The 15,846-nt window shown below is 42.1% G+C and overlaps 1 protein-coding gene across 3 annotated transcripts in view; it reads right to left on the reverse strand.

Moving 5' to 3' along the window:
• Positions 1 to 15,846, reverse strand: part of ASTN2 (astrotactin 2) — an 865,697-nt gene that overhangs the window by 165,034 nt on the left and 684,817 nt on the right. For all 3 annotated transcript variants that reach the window (XM_021691760.1, XM_021691759.1, XM_021691761.2), the window contains one exon: positions 14,940 to 15,205. In XM_021691760.1, the coding sequence (XP_021547435.1) occupies positions 14,940 to 15,205 (266 nt within the window). The remainder of the gene's footprint in view (positions 1 to 14,939; positions 15,206 to 15,846) is intronic.

A 15,846-nucleotide genomic window follows, 5' to 3' on the forward strand; every position in this document is an offset into this window, starting at 1 on the left:
CAGGAGATAGGAGTGGGGAAAATGGGTGAAAGGTCAAAAAGTCGAAACCTGCAGTCATGAAATACATAAGTTATGAGAATGTCATATACAGGTTAGCAATTATAGTTAATAATACTGAGTTGTACACCTGAAAGATGCTAAGAGGATAGATCTCAAAAGTTTCCATCACAAGAAAAAAATTATAACTATGTGATAATGGGTGTTAATTATTAATGAGACTTATCATGGTGATCATTTTGCAATGGGCACAAATATTGAATCATTATGTTGTGTACCTGAAACAACATACTGTTATACATCAGTTACATTTCACTAGAGGAGAATGAGGAGGACTAAGAGGTCTTTGTTGAGTTCTGAGACAAGAACTTCAATTAGATAGTGGAATAGCTTCCGAGAAACTGAGAAGTGGCCAAGAGTTGAAAACAGAGCAGAAGTTTCACCACCAAGGAAAAGTGAAGGAAAAGATAGCGGCAGGAAAGACTGCAGAATCCAAGAAAGGTTATTTGATGATACAGTAGGCTGGCCTATGTCAAAGTGTAGAGGAAGGAGCCAATGATGAGGCAGTCTCTACAGCTTACATGGTGAAACTACAGGCCATAGAACCAGAACTATTGGCTGTGTGACATTGATAAGAGATTTCTCCTTCTGAGCTTCAGTACTTTCGCCACTCAAAAGTTATGCTTTGAATGCTTACTATATACATGACACTAAAGACAGAGCTATTGTGACCAAGGGCAAATCCAGAAGTCTGGAAGCAAGAGAGTTGCATTTTACCCTTAATTCTGTAGGCAAGTGAAGCAGTCTCTGTGTGTTCTAACTTCTTTCTTCATAAATCATACATCATTAAGAAGGACAATAGACATGCTGGAGTTCTTTCAGAGGCTATTAATCAAGATGATAGGGCTGGGATAAACTGAGTTAGAGTTAAGAACAGACTGATTTGATGGAAAGCTATTGAAGGAACGGAGGATGTTTACCAGAACTAAGGCCTAAAATGTCTCCAAATACCTGAAAGACCATCACTTAGAACCAGGAGAGAGGACAGACTTTTATTGAGCTGCTTCTATGTGCCAAGCATTGCTGCTAAGCATCTTACCTGGATCATTTTAGTTAATAATTTGTTATTTTAGCTACTTTAGTTAGAAACAATTCTATAAAGTAGACATTATTAAGCCCATTTTACAGGTGAGAAAACAGAATCCTAAAAACTTAAGTAATGTGCCCCAAAACACAAAGGAATTTTGTAGCAAAGCTGATATGTGAATCTTCACCTCTTTGATTCCAAAGTATATGCTCTGTCCAGTAAGTCAATAGTAAGTCTATTCCAATATAGTTTTGATGAATGGAACTAGAGACAAGGATAGGAAATATATAGGAAAGTATTTTGACTCAACAAACAAAACATTCTAGTAGTGAGTGAACAAGCTGCTTAGGGGTTATTGGGCAAGCTTTACTTGGAATATTCAAACACAGCCTCTTGTAGGGTACAGTAGAAAAGATTTAAGCAATAGACTAGGATAGGACTTGATGCTTGGATAATCCCTTCCACTTCTGAATCTGCCTGCTCTTTCTTTCTCATAGGCATGGTTTTAAATAAAATAAAAAAAATGAAATGTGGAGAAGGAGAAGGGAAAGGAAGAGGAAGAAAAGGAAGGGAGGAGAAGAAAAGTGAGAGCTTGTCTATACTCAGCACTTACTATGTACGAGGCAGAAGGCTAAGCATGTAAGATGCCCATCTCATTTAATATAATAACCTCAGAAATTAGGTATTATTATTATTATTAACCCCACCTCACATCTGAGGGAACTATGCTAAGTGTTCCAGAATTCCTTGCCAAAAGTCACATAGGAGAAAAGGAACAGCCGGGACTTGATGACAGGTTTGACCAGCATCAAAAACAAACTCTTAACTACTAGATTAGAAAGATCAAGTTATCCTATTAGTTCACCTTGGTCTATGGGTGTGTCAATACTGGTTGTGGGAAACTGCCAAAAAATCAAACCTAGTCAACCTTCTAGACCTAACTACCAAGTTATAAGAAATACAGGGGCAGAGGAACATGTTAGATGATACCATGGGGATGCAATGAGCAAAATCCAGGCTGGGGACAAATGACCCAGTTTTCTTAATAAAATAGCATAGTAATGGTAATGGTATTGAAGCTATGTTTTTTTAGCCCTTATCTTTTGGAAATATTGACTTTAACATTTACACATAAAATGGCATAATGTTTGAGGTGAGACAGAAGGTGACACAGGCTTGGTGTGAGTTGATCACTGTTGCAACTGCAAAGGGAGAGGTACATGGAGGTTCATTACACTAGTTTCTCTGCTCTTGTATACGTTATAGTTTTTTAAACTAAATTGTTCTGGGTTGGGTAGCAGAAGACCCAGGGATTTAACAGCGTCCTCCCAAATGGGAAAATGTGGAGATGAAGCTGAAAAAGAAAAGAAACATGCGATCCCAGGAGAAGCCCCATTTTTCAAGGGTTTCTCTTCCTCCCAGGACTTGAGTTTATAACCTGGAACCCTTCCACTCAGAAATACTAGTATTTATACTAGGATAGTATAAATACTTCTCTGTTGACCAGAGAAGGCACTGCACAGATTGACTGTATAATGGTACAAACTCATGCTGCTTTCAGCTGCATCTGCCTCGTGAATTGTGAGACACATCTGGAACAACTTTTTGGTTCTTAGAGAGAAACAGAGGGGAGAGTAGAACTGTTTGTGAATTCTTTCTGGGCCCTTTGTATCACTGCTGACTGAAGTTGTCTAATGACCCAAGAAGAGCCCCCGGTGAACAGGGCTAAGCTCCAGAAGGGATGGGGCCTACAGCTTGCTTTGTTCCTGGAAGCCCAGCACCACCCTGGCTGGGGCAATCTTTGCATGGTCATGTGATGGATGAGTGGTTGTGGGTGAGCTAGAAAAGCGATTCCAGCCCTGGTTCTGATAAGTGTTAACCCTTTCAGGCTTCAGGGGTGGCATCTACCCTTTCTGAGCCTCAGTTTCCTTATTTGTAAAATGAAGATAAACATTACTACCTTCATAGGCCTTTTGAGAGGATTAAGGGGGCCAGTGTATGTGAAAGCACCATGTGAGCATACCAGTGTAAGCTGGTAACTCATTCACTTTTTACTCATTCATTCATCTATTCTCATTGAGAATTTACTGAATTTCTACTATGAGTCAGGCAAGATACCAGAAGCTGTTGATGCAATGCTGAGCAAAAGTTTGCACAGACCCTGGTCTCATGGAGTTCACCCCTTAACGTACAGGACAATTGTTTGACTCAATATCAGGAAGGATATTCTAGAAGTGAGGGAAACAGGATGTTTGGGGTCACTGAGCAAGCTGTTACTGGGAATGTTCAAACACAGAGTCTACTACATTTGCAAGGTGTAGCAGAAAGGAATCAAGAAGTAGACTAGGGTTGGACTAGATGCTTATCCAATGCCTTCATTCCTGAGTTCACCTGCTCTTCCTTCCTCACTGGCACTGCTATCATCATAAAATAAAATAATAAAATGTGAAGGAGGAGGATACACAGACATTAATCAATTATAAAACATAAAAGTATAATTAGGAACAGAGGGGCTCCTGGGTGGCTCAGTTGGTTAAGTGTCTGACTCTTGATTTTGGCTCAGGTCATGGTCTCAGGGTTGTGAGATGGAGCTCTAAGTGTGTGGAACCTGCTTAAGATTCTCTCTCTCCCTTTCTCTCTTCCTCTGTCCCCCAGCCCCTCCCCCCCACTCACAAGCGTGCACTCTCTCTCTCTAAAAAAATAATAATAATAGTTAGAAACTTTGATAACTGCCATGGAAGAAAGATAAAAAGACTCAAGAAAGTACATAAGTAAATGGGGAGCTTATCAAACCCGGAAACTTCAGTGGCATTCTGGTGCGGGAGTAGCAGTTAACTCAGAAAAGGAGGGGGATGGGTGACATGCATGCCAATTAGAGGGAACAGCATGTGCAAAGGCTCTCTGGCATGACAAAGTATAGCCTTTCCAGAAACTGGAAGATTGCCAGTGACTAGAAAACAGAAAGCAAGGGGTGTAGGGGCAGGATGAGTTTTAAGAAGTTGGAAGGGCCAGTCCTAGCAGCCCCATGTAGGCCACAATAAGCACCTCTGCCTTGATCCTAAGGAATCAGAAGGCAGTTAAGTGTTTGAATGAGGAAAGTGATGAGAGTAAGTTTTAGTTTTGAAAATTTCACTCTGGCTACAAGGAAGAAAATTAACTAGAGGGGGCAAGGATCATTGTTAGCCAATGAAGAGGCAATTACATTAGTCCAGGCAAAACTTGAACCAGACTGGGTAAAAGTTAAGTTATTTGAGAAGTTCTTAAGAAGAAAAATTTATAGGATTTAATAATGGGTTGTAGTTTTAGGGGGGATGAGTGCAGGAAGGAAGAAAAGTATCAAGTATATCTCATTGGGTTTCAGGATTACAAAAACTGAGATAGAAAATACTATTAAAAAAGGCAGTCTTTTATGGCAAATGTAGTGTCTGCAAGACTTATAAATGAGAAGCCACCCTATTTCCGTTGGATGAAGGGATTCAACCCTGGAATGAATGCGAGTGAATCAGTATAGATAGTAGAAGTAGCCAATTTTTTCAAAAATTTTGGCCATTAGATAAAGAAATGAAGACAGGGGCACCTGGGTGGCTCAGTCGGTTAAGCGTCTGCCTTCAGCTCAGGTCACGATCCCAGGGTCCTGGGATCGAGCCCCACATCAAGCTCCTTGCTCAGCGGGGAGCCTGCTTCTCCCTCTGCCTCTGCCTGCTGGTCCCCCTGCTTGTGCTCTCTCTCTGTCAAATAAATAAATAAAATATTAAAAAAAAAAAAAGAAATGAAGACACAGCTGGAGAAGATAATATGTAATGATAGTATCTTCAGTATACATTAGACTTCCATTTATGATCATTTACAAAGTTGAAGGGAAGTAGCTAATAGAGAGTATAGCAAAATGAGAAAAAAGCTCAGGAGCCCAGGTCAAACCATGGTTCTACCGGTTCCTACTTCTAGGGACTAGGCGCAAGTGGTCTAACATCTCCATGCCTCAGTTTACACAATGGGGAAAAAAGACAATAATAGCACCCACCATATGAGGTTCATGAAAGGGTTCAGCGAGCTAAGTATATAAAGGGCTTGAGCTGAGCTCCTGGCACAATTGAAGTGCTCAGTAAATGTTTGCTATTAAAAGTACAAGGGAAAGACATTATGCCATTCTCTTTTTTATCACATTTGCTAACTGAATTCAATGTCCCATGGGGCGGGGGTAGGGGGAGGACGCCCTGTGCTCTGACATGCAAAAATGTTTGCATTTGCTAAGTCTATATGTCTCTTACATCTTATTGAAGCTGGTAGTCTTCTGGTCCCATGAAATAGCTATATTTTCCAGCTTTGCAAGTAGGCAATCCAAGCATTAAGTTCCTCTTTTGTAATTGACCATGAGCGTGTTGAGTAATATGTGGAGTATTTCTCCCTCTTTTCTTTGATCTTCCCTTTTGCCAAGGACTGCCTGACAGTCTGGTTTCTGGCCAGTGCACCTCCTCAGAATGCACAGAGATGGAGAGGAAGTGGCCCACAATAGCAGAGATTTACGCCAGATTATAAGTACTTGACTTTCCTAATCCCTAAACAAGGAATTCCCTGAAGGAACTTCAGAATGAAAGAGACATATGAACCATGGTTTTAGATAGTGGTTCTCAAGCTCAGTGTGTATCAGAATCACCTAGGAAGCTTGTGAAAATGAAGATTCCCAGCCTCACCCCACCAGAGAAAAACAATCAGTAGGATGAAGCCAGGAGCTTGCATTTTTAACAAATGCCTCCTCCATCCTGACTGATTCTGAGGATTTTGGAGACCCTCTGAAATCCAAGTCTCCATATCCCACTAGGTACCCCGACCTCACTTGTTCTGCTTTGCTTTTTTTTTTTTCTCTTCACCTTCTAATATACAATATTATTTACTACTCTGATTGTTTGTTTTTTGTCTCCCACACATGCTCCAGTAGAAATTAAGTCTCCAGATGGTCAAAATATATGCCTGTTCTGCTCTCTAATGTATCTCAAATGCCCAGAATAGTGCCTGACCTAGAGGAGACCCTCATAAATACTTGATAAAATTATTTGAATTGAGTCCCCACACTCCCAGCCATCTCATATATGAACTTCTGTAGCGGAAACCCTAACTGGTCATCTTATTTTAGTCTTCTACACGTTTGGGGCAAGAACATTTAGAAAGTATGTGGATGCCATGTATCCTTTTTGCCAGGAAAAGAATTTGATAATGTATAATTTGGCATAATTTTCTGAGGATAGAGATCCAAAGACCCTTCAAAATCAGAGATCTGCAGGCCCCAAATTAATAACCCTTGGTTATTTTTTATTATTATTAACATATAATGTATTATTTGTTTCAGGGGTACAGGTCTGTGATTCATCAGTCTTACACAATATACAGTGCTCACCATAGCACACACCCTCCCCAATGTCCACCACCCAGCCACCCCATCCCTCCCTCTACCCTCCACTCCAGCAACCCTCAGTTTGTTTCCTGAGATTAAGAATCTCTTATGGTGGGCGCCTGGGTGGCTCAGATGGTTAAGCGTCTGCCTTCGGCTCAGGTCATGATCTCAGGGTCCTGGAATCGAGTCCCGCATCGGGCTCCCTGCTCCTTGGGAGCCTGCTTCTCTCTCTGCCTTTCTCTCTCGCTCTCTCATGAATAAAAAAAAAAAAAAAGAAAAAAAAATCTCTTATGGTTTATCTCCCTCTCTGGTTTCTTATTGTTTCATTTTTTCCTCTCTTCCCCTATGGTCCTCTGCCTTGTTTCTGAAATTCCACGTATCAGTGAGATCATATGATAATTGTCTTTCTCTAATTGATTTATTTCACTTAGCATAATACCTTCTAGTTCCACACAGCCCTGGTCACTGAAATTCACCCTTCACAGGTTGCTGTAGTTAGTCACCTAAAAGTCACATTTATTTTTATTTTTTAAGATTTTATTTTTAAGTAATCTCTACACCCAACATGGGACTTGAATCTACAACCCTGAGATCAAGGGTTGCATGCTCCACTGACTGAGTCAGCCAGGTGCCCCTAAAAGTCCCATTAGTCATGTCTTTCCCTCGACCCAAATCTTGAAGGCAGACTCCCCATCATTTACATGGTTCCCAACTCCCTTGATGCAGCATTCAAAGCTGCCCACAGCTCAGCCTCCTGCACACCATTTTTCCAGTTTGATCTCTCCCAAATCTCTCAGACCTGTTACAGAGTGACTGAATAAACACATAAGCTTTAGGGGCGCCTGGGTGCCTCAGTTGGTTAAGTGTCTGACTCTCAATTTCGGTGCAGGTCATGATCTCAGGGCCCTGAGATTGAGCCCCAAGTGGGCTCCGCACTGAACATGGAGACTGCTTGAGATTCTCTCTCTCCCTCTGCTCCCCAATCCCCGCTTGCGCACACACTCTCTCCCTCTCTTAAAAACAAAAACACACACGTAAGCTTTAGACACAGTCACCTCAGGCTTGAATTCTGACCCCACAAGTTGCTAGCTATGTGATCTTAGATAAATTACTTATCTCTGTAAAGCCTCAGGTTTTGCTTTTTAATTTGTGAAATGGGCGTAATAGTGCATATTCACATGTGTTGGGAGATAGAGTGAGATATTACTGATATACAGAGAGTGCATATTAATATACACATAAAGCATTTAAAAATGCCAGGCACAGAGTTGGCACTCAGTAATTGTTGGGTTTTATTCTTCTGTTCCATATGTTTGGCATATAGTATTTGACATAACTTTCTTTCCCCCTTCCTTTACAATATTCCTTAGTCTCGACCAAGATTTGTCCAACTTTTTTTGTAAAGAACTAGAAGCAAATGTTTTTGGCTTTGTGCACCATACTCTATTCTGTGGCTACTACTGTACCCTGCTATTGTTTCAGAAAAGCAGCCATAGATGATCTGTAAACAAATATGTGTCTAGGTTTCATAAATGTTATTTATAAAAACAGGTGACATGCTGGATTTCACCCACAGGTCACAGCTTTGCAACTCTGACCTGGGCTAGCTTTGGAACTTTATGGAACTGGGTTCAAGCTTCTATTAAATAGGGATCATAAGAGGACTTCCCTCACAAGTTGTTGGATGATTAAATGAGATAAAGCCTGTAAAGCCCTCGGCACAGTTTTTGGCATGTGATACACATCTCGTAGGTGGTATTATCCTCATCACCAACAAACTTGCCTCAAGCTGTTCCGTGATCTGCCCATATCCACCTTGCCTGCCCCAAGAATCTTTTCCAGACTCGCTCTGACTTCCTTTCTCCCACTTTTCTAACACTGTTGGAATGTCAATTGTATTATTTGAAAATAAGTCATGCATGAAGGCAACATATGCAAGTAATTATAGTTACTTATGCGGCTCTTCTCTTCGTCCACTAGACTGTGAGCTCCTTGAAGGCACAATCTGTGTCTTACTCCCCCCCACCCCTAGCCTGTTTCCTAGCACAGTATCTGGCACACACTAAGCACCCAAGGCAAGGGGATGGTGGTGATAGTGCTACAGTCATGGTGACAGTGGTTGTGATAATGGTGGCGGTGATGGTGGCAGTGGTAATCATGGTGGGGGGCTGGGTGATCTTGGCTCTTAATTTCTTTTCAAAGAGCAGTCATTTGGAGTTCTCTTCTCAGTGAGAGCCAAGGAGTGTAAATAGAGCAAACAAGTCCTTCTGGCAGAGAGAGAGGATCTGCTGGAAAGTCAGACAACCACAACAAGACCAAAATTACACATGGCTCTTCCTAGAGCAGCATGAAAAGAAAAAGAAAAAACAAAACAAAACAAAACTCACATGACTGGAAGTCAGGAGACCCGAGCACTAGGAAAGAATCATCCATCTGTAGAGTATTTTACAGTCCTCAAATTGCTAGCAAAGGGTGTCTTAATTTTTCTATGTGACAGCCCTGTGGGGAAAGTTATGAATACCCATTTTACAGATGAGGAAACTGACTCTCAGAGAGATGAAAGGCATTGCTGAGGCCAGAAGCCACGCCTAACTACTTCAAATTCAGAACTGGCTGTGTGACTGAGAACAAACCATTCCTCATCTTTAGGTCTTACTTTTATTATTTGCAAAATAAAATGTTGATCTGTAAAATGAACAGGGTATGATTTTAATATCCCCCTCTACTCATAAATGCTGTGTCACTGCAATAAAGTACAAGATATGTACACCTTTCTCTTCTCAATATTAATTTAAGGAATAAAACTGCTAATATCTCTGGATGGGGAATAAATTGCAGGTCACAGGATGACTCTTCTAACATCAAAATATTTCCCTTATTTTCAGGGTAAAAGTTAGGTCTGACCCTATCACAGCACCAAGAGGTAGGGGGTAGCAGGGGGATAAAGTGAGCCCAGAATTTTCATGCTACAGATAAAGAAACAAGGACTAAAACAGTAGAAGCATTTGTGTCCGATGTCATATAAGAATCAAGGACAGAGTGTAGTTCAAATTCCAGGTGTCCCAATTCTCTAGTTCTTCCAAAGAGAACTCCCAATCCCAACATGGATAGAGACAGATATTACATGCCTACTCTACAAATAAGTAAAAGTAAGGTCACCCAGTTGTCAATAGCAGAGAAGAATTTCAAATCCAGCTCTGTCTGGCTCTTCACCATGACACTATTCTGTCTCTCCCACTTGGAGCCTCTTCTCTCTCCAAAGGCTAAATTAACAGCCACACAAAGTCTTGTACATTAAGCACTAGTTGTGCTATAGCTTTGGGCCATGTGGGGTCATTTAACAGGTGGAGGAGGAGATTTAGGTATTAATCAAACTGTCCATCATAAAGAATTTTTTCCTGCTTTCCTTGTTCTAAATCACAGCATGACATGTAATGAAGGACTCCTTTCCAACTGAGGCAAAGGCATCATCCTTTCGCATGCATTTAGGGAGATGGACCCAAGGAGATCCCAACTGTCAAAGGAGTTAGTGTCTAATGGTTCCCAGGACTATCCAGAGCACATCCTAACCCTGGTCCAGAATCAGGGGCCAGAACTGCCTCGCAGACCTCACGCAAGTCATACCCCCTCTCTGACACTTCCTGACCGTGCCATACAATGGGACTCAAAAGTTGACTGAGCTCCTCAAATAACTCAAGGAGTCAGGAGTTCTTACATAGAAGACTGGTTCCATTCTATGTTGGGAGGTCCATAGAAGAAGGAAATCCTTTTACTCATGTGTAACTCTACCTGTGGTATTCCTAACCAACAGAATATGAACTCCAGCAATGTTTATAAAGTAAGAAAATGTTCCTTTAATCCCTCCATTCATGATCTGCCCTTTGGGGTTAACCAGTGACCTCTCTAATGCAAAAACACATATCTTACTCTAAAATGTCATGTCCCTAGCACTTTGGGCATCTGCAAAGTTATCAAGTACTACTTAGAAGAGGAAGTACCAAAGGAATCATAAAAAAAAAGAAGGGTCAAGTTTAGATGAACATCATTTTTATCATTATCACAGAAAATGTTTGTCCATTACATGCTATGTGCCAGGACCTATGCATTCATTATCTCATTTGATTTCCATAAAGACCTCATTTTACAGATGTGGGAACTGAGGCTCAGAGAAATCACTCAGCATCACACAGTGAACAGGAGATTGAAGCAAGATTCTAAGTAGAGCACAGAGCCTGAGCTACCTGCTTCCACTTAGACAAAGTCTTTCTCGTAGGAAACTCAGAAAGAAATTCACTCAGCCTCTCTGCCTTTTCAGGTAGGAAAAGAAAAACCCAGAAAGGGAACAAGGACTTGCCCCAGCCTTGCTGTGTTTCAGTGTCAGAGCCCAGGCCAAGGTTCTTTTGTGTTTTATCAATGTGTCCTCTACCCCTGGCTGCAGAAAAAAGTGAAGAGATGGAGGAGCCATGGGAGCTGGGGAGGAGGTAGAAAACAAATAATGATCCCAGGGAGAGTGGCTGCCTTCTCATCACATCAGCCTTACTCAGTGGCCATATTCCCCTCCTCCACATCATTTCCACACCTACAGTCAGCCTGTCCCACCCACTCCTACCTTAGCCTGGCTCCCCTGGAAAAGCCTAACGCACCACAGCCCTTAGGCTGTCATGCACCTTTAAAAGGACCTACCATTGGGGTTTGGGGCCAGGGAGAAGAAACTGGAGCCTCAAGGAAGCCAGCTCATCAGGCAGCTCTAACGTTTCTGAGCAGGGATGACTAAGAGGTGGAGAACCTGCAGCTGAGAAGAGGCACCCCTGCCTGTCTACCTGCCCAAACTCTTCTCTGGCTCCCCACCGCTGGGGCCAACCTCCTCACCACCACAGCCTCTGCAGCTCTACCTGGCCTGGCCCTGCCGCTTGGTCCTCAGCACTGCTCATGGAGCTGCCCCTTAGTCTCGGCCCCTGCTACATCGGTTCTCAGCTTTTCAGGGAAATGGGCCATCCTGCTCATTCTTTAGACCTTTGCAGGAGTTGGGTCTTCAACCTTGCTTGTGCTCAGGCTCCTTCCCCTCCCCCAAACCCAGTCCTCCACATTCACTTTATGCACCCGACCCCCAAAAACTCAGTTTAAATGTCACTTCCTAAGGGAAACCTTCCCTAACTCCGCAAGACGTCCTATCACACGCTTTCAACGCACTGGCCTGGTCTTCTCTTGGTACTTTGCAGTCTGTCTTGACTTGCGTGATTGTTTCATTAATACCTGTCTCGTCCACAAGTCTGTAAACTCCATGAAGATAAAGACCGAGTCTACTCACTGTACTCTTCACTTCTCAGTGAAGATAAAGACCGAGTCTACTCATTGTACTCTTCACTTCTCAGTGAAGTGGCATATAGTAAGTACTCAAAAATACTGAATGAATGAATGAATGAATGAATGAATGAATGAATGACTAGTGCTCCAAGAATTCCAGATCTCCTGTAAGGAGAACAGTGACATCTAGTGACTCATTCACACTGGAGCTTCTCTGATAACATCCCAACAACTGGCCTTAAAAACATCTCACTGGATTTCCAAAGAAGTGGATATTTTGATCATGCCGAGGAAGCTGGCATAGAATCTAGACATGGAGGAATTTGACTCCTACACAAGGAGGAAAAGAATCACCACTCCTCTTGCTACCATATGTGCCAAGAACACATCACATAAGTCCTGTGACTTAGCTAGGATGGTGCCACATTACAGATGAGAGGAGCGTGGCCCAGAAAGGCAGCACTGGGCCAAGATTACGGAGCAGTAAATGAGGATTTTCATTTACCTCCCCCACCAAGTCCTGGAGAGCTTGGCCCCATGCAGCTAACCATGCTGCTTCGCTCATCCACACTAACACAACACTGGTCAGACCATATTTGGTATTCACTGGAAGTTTCAACAGCTTCCTCACAGGTCTCCCTCTTTCCACACTTGCATTTTCACACTGAGCTCTCACCCTGAAGCTGGAGGGATGGAGATACACATTTGACTTTTTGTTGTAGTTAGTATGGGGCCCTCTGATGCATAGAATTAGATTATCCATGAGGCTTAGCTCATGACTCAAGCTCATTATTGCACCATGCATGGTTAGGCTTTATGTATTCATCTACTTTGTGTTCATTAATTAGCTAGTTTTAATACTTAAAAAAAAACTTCCACAAATCCACCACCCAAAATGCCAGGTAGGAACATGATACCTCCATGTAATGAGGGCTCCCTCATGCCACTGCCCCGCCTCCCTGACTCAAGACGGCCATTGCCATCATCCTGAATCCTATGTTGATTCCCTTTCTAAATAGTTTATAGCATGGGCCCCTGGGTGGCTCAGTTGTTAAGCGTCTGCCTTTGGCTGGGGTCGTGATCCTGGGGTCCTGGGATTAAGTCCAATATCAGACCCCCCTGCTCATCAGGAAGCCTGTTTCTCCCTCTTCCACTCCCCCTGCTTGTGTTCCCTCTCTCACCATCTCTCCCTCTGTCAAATAAATTAATTAATTAAATTAATTAATTAAATAAATGAATAAATAAATAAATAAATAAATAGTTTATTGCACCTGTATTCATTCTAAAAATGTAGTGTATTTGGCGTGTATCTGTTTTAATTTAAAACAGGGGAAAGGGTATCATGCTATATAAAATATATCTTTGGGACTTACATTCTTCATTTAATATTATGTTCATTCATCTCATATTAAGTGACACTATAGTTCATTCATTTTGTCTGTTGTAGAGTATTCCACTGTATGAATATTCCATTGTACGCTTATTTAACTGCTCTCTACTGACAGTCATCCGGGTTGTTTACAGAGGGCTCCTTCTCCTGCACGAATCTAACCCTATCAAATCCTTCCTGCATATCCTAAGCATCTCACTCCCCTTCAGACAGGATCCAAATTTCATGAGCTAGTTTATAATAACCTGTATGATCAGGCTCCTTCTGACCTCTCCGGCCTCATCTCTGCTTTTCTTCTATCTCTTGATCTTAGCCATGGGATGGCTTCCAGTCTTTGTACAGATCATGTTCTTTTCTGCTTCTGGTCATCTACCTGACACTCTCCCCACGTCCTTGCTCTCATCCCCTCTGCCCTCTATGAAGCCCTACCTGACCACTTACCAACCTCTAGCACTTAGTCCAACAGAATACTATGGTAGGAGTGCATGATCCATAGCATCTTATTAGTATTGGTCAGGTATCTACCAGACTATCTTCTTTGGGGCCCAGGGCAATCTGGGAGTTGCTGCAGAGGGAAGACTGGGGACAAAGTAGAGATGCTTTACCCACCTTCCTTTCTCTAACTGAAGGAGTGGCATTGCTATTCTTGGCTTTATGGATTGGGGTTCCTGAAAGACTGCATTTAGAAAAAGTGTTCCATAAATACAATTTTGCATACCAGTGAACAAATCATTTATATGGTCTCTTCAAGCCCAGGCATACTGTCATGGGAAATGAAAGATTCAGGAAGAGGAAAAAGAGGAGACATAATTTCACAATTAAGCACAGAGGCTCTGAAGCAGACCAACTTTGAGCAAATCAATAAATATCTTCGAGGTTTCCTCACTTGTAAAGTGGGCATGACATTAGGATGAACCATATAGAATCACCACATTTTTTTTAAAAATTATTTATTTGAGAGAGAGAGAGAGCAAGCACGTGCACAGGGAGTGGCAGAGAGAAACTTTAGCAGACTCCTTGCTGAGCTTGGAGATCCATCTCATGACCCTGAGATTATGACGTGAGCTGAAACCAAGAGTTGAACGCTTAACCAACTGCGCCACCCAGGGGCCCCTGGAATTACCATTTTTATAAGTAAAAAATGATCAAATGTTGACAATTTCATATGAGTCAAAGCAATATTTATACATAAATCCGATCTGGAGGGAAGATTAAATGAGATAATCCAAGTATAATATTGAGGCAGACACTATTAGGTTTTCAAAAAGCCCATATATCTTCTTCCCCAGACCATTAGATAGAATATATTTCCCTGTTTTTGTTTGCAGACACGTACCAATGTCTGCGTTCTACCCAATGAAATGATATTTGTCACTTTCAGGCTTGGCCCACGAAACTTCTCACGTGTGATCCTCCACGTTCTTTCTTCTTCCACAGCAACTATGGAAGCCTCAGGTTGATGAGGGCACAAGATAGAATAAGGTGGGTCTCTGAACCACTTCTCAGAGTGAAGCCACTCATCATCAAAAACATTTATTTGGGACTCCACACAAACAAGAAATAAGTTCTATTATATTAAGCCATTGAGATTAGAGGATTTATTGGTTATAGCAGCTATATATGTACTTAAAACATGGTAAGGAATCAATAAATGTCAGTCATCACCATGATGATGTTGAAAGACAATCCCAATGGACAAAGGGCCCACAAGGGTGGGAGGCAGGAAGATTGTTACTTAGATGTGACTTAGTGGCTGTGTCAGGGGAGCTCACCTCCTTGGTACCATTGTCTTGGATGAGGGTATAAAGTGGTACCACATGGTTGATTTCCAGCAGCACTGGTGTGGGGCTCAGCTGCTCCTTGCCCGGTCGGCGGCAAAGGTGGCAGGTAGATGGACAACGGCCTTTTTCCTCACAGCGGATCTCCACACCTGAGATGAGCTGGTCATCCGACAGCATTTGGGCCGTCAGCAGACCTGAGAGGTAGGTGATGAAGGGCATGGACTTGAGTTCCTTCTTGCTGCCCAGCTCTGTGGTTTCTAGAGAGAGAGAAAAAAATCCAATATTGTTCAAAAGGTCAGACTCTTAAACCCATAGCGTCCAATGTGCTAAGGAGGTGGTATCCCATGGAAAAGAAAAAAGATGATAGAGTGGTTTGCTCATGATGCCTTGGAAAGAGCACTGGCATGATGACTCAGATGTCAGAATGGTGTCTTGTTTTACTATTCATATTCAATAGCCCCTTACTTACTTTCTCTGGGCCTCACTTTTTCCATATTTAAAGTTGATTGGTTGGATAAGAGGATTCTCCAAGGGCCCTGTAAGATGTAAATATTCAAAGGTATTTTTCCCAACAAGGAATTCCTGTTTACGGTCAATTTACACAAATTCTACCTTTCTTTTGAAAACTTGCTCCAGTCCTATATTTTCCAAGAAGTTTCATGTAATGGGGGAAACACAAGCTGAAGTCAAGTCAATTTCCATGTAAATCCCAATTCTGCTTGATAATAGCAAGGTACCTTGGGAAGGTCTCTTAATATCCCAAGGCTTATGAGGATTAATTCTGTAAAATGCAGTTATAATACTAACCAAAACAGTTATGAGTGGTAAATAAGACAGAAGGAGGTGGACCTGTTTGGAAAAGAAATGATTTCCCCTTTCTGTCTGCGCTCATCTGTTC

This window comes from Neomonachus schauinslandi, chromosome 13 (genome assembly GCF_002201575.2).
Source record: "Neomonachus schauinslandi chromosome 13, ASM220157v2, whole genome shotgun sequence".
In the NCBI taxonomy this organism is placed as follows: domain Eukaryota; kingdom Metazoa; phylum Chordata; class Mammalia; order Carnivora; family Phocidae; genus Neomonachus; species Neomonachus schauinslandi.